Source organism: Salvelinus alpinus, chromosome 2 (assembly GCF_045679555.1).
Source record: "Salvelinus alpinus chromosome 2, SLU_Salpinus.1, whole genome shotgun sequence".
In the NCBI taxonomy this organism is placed as follows: domain Eukaryota; kingdom Metazoa; phylum Chordata; class Actinopteri; order Salmoniformes; family Salmonidae; genus Salvelinus; species Salvelinus alpinus.
In genome coordinates, this window is record NC_092087.1 from 105,253,166 (window position 1) to 105,260,012 (window position 6,847).

Genomic DNA, 6,847 nt, shown 5'->3' on the forward strand with positions numbered 1-6,847 from the left:
ACATTGACTCTGTACTGGTCCCCCCTGTATATAGCCTCCACATTGACTCCGTACTGGTACCCCCTGTATATAGCCTCCACATTGACTCTGTACTGGTACCCCCTGTATATAGACTCCACATTGACTCTGTACTGGTACCCCCTGTACAGTGGGGAGAACAAGTATTTGATACACTGCCGATTTTGCAGGTTTTCCTACTTACAAAGCATGTAGAGGTCTGTAATTTTTATCATAGGTACACTTCAACTGTGAGAGACGGAATCTAAAACAAAAATCCAGAAAATCACATTGTGTGATTTTTAAGTAATTAATTTGCATTAATGCCCAATGCGTTTCTATCGGCTTATTTTGGACCTGAACTTGTCGGCTGCCATCACTTCGTTGGGACAACATTGTTACGGGCGAAGACTTGAGAATCTTGTCATAATATTTAGATCTCTGATAGTATTTTCTGTTGGTCACATCATTTTACTGTTTGGAATTCTTTTTAACCGTTTGTTAACCGCTTAATGAGGGTTGGTTAGTCGGCATCAAAATGCATCTAAATTTGTATCCCTAGACAAAATATCTTTCTGATACAAAAATGGCTCGAATAATCATGTTTACATGGACACATCCGAGGTCAGTTTACCTGATGACACTGATAAATGCAGAAATATCGCCTTTTCAAAATATATCTTCTGCCACAGCTACTATGTTATTTTTGTGAAGCATATTTGATTCTGAGTTCAGACAATACTGCATAACGTTATGTGAAAACGACTGAGATGCAAACATTTAGTTGTTTCGGGGCTTTAAAGGCTTGGCTGGTGCACAGCTGGAACGCAGAATAAGGTGTTTACATGTACCGTTCTAACCCCATCTTAACCCCTTATGTACCATTCTAGCCCCATCTTAACCCCTTATGTACCGTTCTAACCCCATCTTAACCCCTTATGTACCGTTCTAACCCCATCTTAACCCCTTATGTACCGTTCTAACCCCATCTTAACCCCTTATGTACCGTTCTAACCCCATCTTAACCCCTTATGTACCGTTCTAACCCCATCTTAACCCCTTATGTACCGTTCTAACCCCATCTTAACCCCTTATGTACCGTTCTAACCCCATCTTAACCCCTTATGTACCGTTCTAGCCACATCTTAACCCCTTATGTACCGTTCTAACCCCATCTTAACCCCTTATGTACCGTTCTAACCCCATCTTAACCCCTTATGTACCGTTCTAACCCCATCTTAACCCCTTATGTACCGTTCTAACCCCGTCTTAACCCCTTATGTACCGTTCTAACCCCATCTTAACCCCTTATGTACCGTTCTAACCCCATCTTAACCCCTTATGTACCGTTCTAACCCCATCTTAACCCCTTATGTACCGTTCTAGCCCCATCTTAACCCCTTATGTACCGTTCTAACCCCATCTTAACCCCTTATGTACCATTCTAACCCCATCTCAACCCCGTATGTACCGTTCTAACCCCATCTCAACCCCTTATGTACCGTTCTAACCCCATCTCAACCCCTTATGTACCGTTCTAACCCCATCTTAACCCCTTATGTACCGTTCTAACCCCATCTTAACCCCTTATGTACCGTTCTAACCCCATCTTAACCCCTTATGTACCGTTCTAACCCCATCTTAACCCCTTATGTACCGTTCTAACCCCATCTTAACCCCTTATGTACCGTTCTAGCCCCATCTTAACCCCTTATGTACCGTTCTAACCCCATCTTAACCCCTTATGTACCGTTCTAACCCCATCTTAACCCATTATGTACCGTTCTAACCCCATCTTAACCCCTTATGTACCGTTCTAACCCCATCTTAACCCCTTATGTACCGTTCTAGCCCCATCTTAACCCCTTATGTACCGTTCTAACCCCATCTTAACCCCTTATGTACCGTTCTAACCCCGTCTTAACCCTTTATGTACCGTTCTAACCCCATCTTAACCCCTTATGTACCGTTCTAACCCCATCTTAACCCCTTATGTACCGTTCTAACCCCATCTTAACCCCTTATGTACCATTCTAACCCCATCTTAACCCATTATGTACCGATCTAACCCCATCTTAACCCCTTATGTACCGTTCTAACCCCATCTTAACCCCTTATGTACCGTTCTAACCCCATCTTAACCCCTTATGTACCATTCTAACCCCATCTTAACCCCTTATGTACCGTTCTAACCCCGTCTTAACCCCTTATGTACCGTTCTAACCCCATCTTAACCCCTTATGTACCGTTCTAACCCCATCTTAACCCCTTATGTACCGTTCTAGCCCCATCTTAACCCCTTATGTACCGTTCTAACCCCATCTTAACCCCTTATGTACCGTTCTAACCCCATCTTAACCCCTTATGTACCGTTCTAACCCCATCTTAACCCCTTATGTACCGTTCTAACCCCATCTTAACCCCTTATGTACCGTTCTAGCCCCATCTTAACCCCTTATGTACCGTTCTAACCCCATCTTAACCCCTTATGTACCGTTCTAACCCCATCTTAACCCCTTATGTACCGTTCTAACCCCGTCTTAACCCCTTATGTACCGTTCTAACCCCATCTTAACCCCTTATGTACCGTTCTAACCCCATCTTAACCCCTTATGTACCGTTCTAACCCCATCTTAACCCCTTATGTACCATTCTAACCCCATCTTAACCCATTATGTACCGATCTAACCCCATCTTAACCCCTTATGTACCGTTCTAACCCCATCTTAACCCCTTATGTACCGTTCTAACCCCATCTTAACCCCTTATGTACCGTTCTAGCCCCATCTTAACCCCTTATGTACCGTTCTAACCCCATCTTAACCCCTTATGTACCATTCTAACCCCATCTTAACCCCTTATGTACCGTTCTAACCTCATCTTAACCCCTTATGTACCATTCTAACCCCATCTTAACCCCTTATGTACCGTTCTAACCCCATCTTAACCCCTTATGTACCGTTCTAACCCCATCTTAACCCCTTATGTACCATTCTAACCCCATCTCAACCCCTTATGTACCGTTCTAACCCCATCTTAACCCCTTATGTACCGTTCTAACCCCGTCTTAACCCCTTATGTACCGTTCTAACCCCATCTTAACCCCTTATGTACCGTTCTAACCCCATCTTAACCCCTTATGTACCGTTCTAGCCCCATCTTAACCCCTTATGTACCGTTCTAACCCCATCTTAACCCCTTATGTACCGTTCTAACCCCGTCTTAACCCCTTATGTACCGTTCTAACCCCATCTTAACCCCTTATGTACCGTTCTAACCCCATCTTAACCCCTTATGTACCGTTCTAACCCCATCTTAACCCCTTATGTACCATTCTAACCCCATCTTAACCCATTATGTACCGATCTAACCCCATCTTAACCCCTTATGTACCGTTCTAACCCCATCTTAACCCCTTATGTACCGTTCTAACCCCATCTTAACCCCTTATGTACCGTTCTAACCCCATCTTAACCCCTTATGTACCGTTCTAACCCCGTCTTAACCCCTTATGTACCGTTCTAACCCCATCTTAACCCCTTATGTACCGTTCTAACCCCATCTTAACCCCTTATGTACCGTTCTAACCCCATCTTAACCCCTTATGTACCGTTCTAGCCCCATCTTAACCCCTTATGTACCGTTCTAACCCCATCTTAACCCCTTATGTACCGTTCTAACCCCATCTTAACCCCTTATGTACCGTTCTAACCCCGTCTTAACCCCTTATGTACCGTTCTAACCCCGTCTTAACCCCTTATGTACCGTTCTAACCCCGTCTTAACCCCTTATGTACCGTTCTAACCCCATCTTAACCCCTTGTGTACCGTTCTAACCCCATCTTAACCCCTTATGTACCGTTCTAACCCCATCTTAACCCCTTATGTACCGTTCTAACCCCATCTTAACCCCTTGTGTACCATTCTAACCCCATCTTAACCCCTTATGTACCGTTCTAACCCCGTCTTAACCCCTTATGTACCGTTCTAGACCCATCTTAACCCCTTATGTACCGTTCTAACCCCATCTTAACCCCTTATGTACCGTTCTAACCCCATCTTAACCCCTTGTGTACCGTTCTAACCCCATCTCAACCCCTTATGTACCGTTCTAACCCCATCTTAACCCCTTATGTACCGTTCTAACCCAATCTTAACCCCTTATGTACCGTTCTAGACCCATCTTAACCCCTTATGTACCGTTCTAGACCCATCTTAACCCCTTATGTACCGTTCTAACCCCATCTTAACCCCTTATGTACCGTTCTAACCCCATCTTAACCCCTTATGTACCGTTCTAACCCCATCTTAACCCCTTATGTACCGTTCTATTTCGCGCTCTGCCTTTTCAGTGGAATGTGGGCGGAGTTCCGCTAGCGGAAAGCTGGGGCTAGACAGGTTACATAAGGGGTTAAGATGGGGTTAGAACGGTACATAAGGGGTTAAGATGGGGTTAGACTGGTACATAAGGGGTTAAGATGAGGTTAGAATGGTACATAAGGGGTTAAGATGGGGCTAGAACGGTACATAAGGGGAATAAAATAAGTTCAATAGATATTTTCTTTTACATACAAAATGCAGAGAGCAGAGAGGCGGATAGCAAAGGGTTTGAACAAGTTCCTGCTGGTACAAACCAAATATTTGACTAGAAGCATGGGGTAATAATGTCTAGATACTTTTTTTCCAGTGGAGATTAGTTTATAAATGGCCTGGCCGGGCTGTGGGACAGTGGAGATTAGTTTATAAATTGCCTGGCTGGGCTGTGGGACAGTGGAGATTAGTTTATGAATTTCCTGGCTGGGTGGTGGGACAGTGGAGATTAGTTTATAAATTGCCTGGCTGGGCTGTGGGACAGTGGAGATTAGTTTATATAAATGGCCTGGCTGGGCTGTGGGACAGTGGAGATTAGTTTATGAATGGCCTGGCTGGGCTGTGGGACAGTGGAGATTAGTTTATGAATTGCCTGGCTGGGCTGTGGGACAGTGGATGTGTAGGAATGATTCAAATAGAACTGTTAACAGCCATTACCCGGGTAGTATTGTGATTAACTAACGGCTATTAACCAATCGGCATCAAGGATCCAAATGTACGGTTTATAATGAGTCTAGATTAAACCTCATAGGAAGACAGTTTTATCATGTGGAGGTTTCATTCAGGTCTCTCTGTTTAACCAAATACTCTGTCTTTGGCAGGAGAGAGACCAGACTCTCACTCTGACAGCAGTAAGAGTGCTTCAGGGGAACCAGACCCAGAGACTCCCAAACCAGTGAGACGACTCGACTGCTCCCAGTGTAATAAGAGTTTTAAGTTGTCACGGTACCTAAAAATACATCAGAGGACACACACAAGGGAGAAACCTTTTCTCTGCGCCCAGTGTGGAAAGAGTTTTACCCAGTTATGGAGCCTGAACAAACATAATAGAATACACACAGGAGAAAAGCCTTACCGCTGTTCCCATTGTGGAAATAATTTTAGGTCGTTAGATAAGCTGAAGGAGCATGAGAGGACACACACAGGGGAGAAACCATACCATTGCTCCTTGTGTGGAACGAGTTTTACCCAGTTAGGAAGCCTGAAAGAGCATGAAAGGAAACACTCAGGAGAAAAGTCTTTCCAATGTTCCCAGTGTGGAAAGAGATTTTTACGATCACAGCAACTAAAATCACACGAGAGGATACACACAGGGGAGAAACCATACCACTGCTCCCAGTGTGAAAAGAGTTTTACACAGTTAGGGAGCCTGAACAAACATAATAGAATACACACAGGAGAAAAGCCTTATCCCTGTGCTTATTGTCCGAAGAGATTTTCAGGATCACAGGATCTAAAATCACACGAGAGGACACACACAGGGGAGAAACCATACCACTGCTCCCAGTGTGAAAAGAGTTTTGCACAGTCAGGGAGCCTGAACAAACATAATAGAATACACACAGGAGAAAAGCCTTACCCCTGTGCCCATTGTGGAAAGAGATTTTCAGGATCACAGGACCTAAAATCACATGAGCGGACACACACAGGAGAAAAGCCCTACCCCTGTGCCCATTGTAGAAAGAGATTTTCACAATCACATGACCTAAAATCACACGAGAAAACACACACGGGAGAGATACCTTACCATTGTTCCCTGTGTGGAAATGATTTTTTCCATTTAGGAAGTCTGCGCAAACATAAGAAGAGAAAACACTCTGGAGATGTGTGTTCCGATGTTCCCATTGCATAATGAATATCAGGTTGTTAAATAAAAAATAAATTTTCCCAGACAGTAGACCTGAAATCACATCATAGAATAGACAGGCTGTGCTCTGACTTATGTTTGACTGTTGTTTTATGCCACATTAAATCATATTGTTTATATGAAATCATTCTCTAGAATATGCCTGTTTTAGTTTTTGAGACAGGATTATGTCTAAAATCAGATTACAATTTTAAAATGTATTTTATTTTGATTCTACACTTTGATATATTGGATACATGTAAGAAACTTTACATGTTCATGATATGATTTGGATATTATAAAAATGTAAATTATAAAATTGATGAATATTGTGTGTATTTCTTGATTCTAACCTTAAAAACCTCATTTAGTTGTTTGGTTTACAGCGTGTCAGTCAGAACTTCAGGAGAGGTCTCTTCTAGAGGTCGACCGATTATGATTTTTCAACGCCGATACCGATTATTGGAGGGCCAAAAATGCCGGTGCCGATTAATCGGCCGATTTTTTTATTTATTTTTATTTTTAATAATGACAAATACAACAATACTCAACGAACAGTTATTTTAACTTAATATAATACATAAATAAAATTCAATTTAGCCTCAAATAAATAATGAAACATGTTCAATTTGGT

At 42.8% G+C, this 6,847-nt stretch overlaps 1 protein-coding gene across 1 annotated transcript in view; it reads left to right on the forward strand.

Annotated features, from left to right (window-relative positions):
• Nucleotides 1-6,532, forward strand: part of LOC139542110 (zinc finger protein ZFP2-like) — a 9,370-nt gene extending 2,838 nt beyond the window's left edge. The window contains exon 2 of the mRNA XM_071347157.1: nucleotides 5,189-6,532. Within this exon, the coding sequence (XP_071203258.1) occupies nucleotides 5,189-6,219 (1,031 nt within the window). The 3' untranslated portion in view covers nucleotides 6,220-6,532. The remainder of the gene's footprint in view (nucleotides 1-5,188) is intronic.
• Nucleotides 6,533-6,847: the final 315 nt, after the last annotated feature.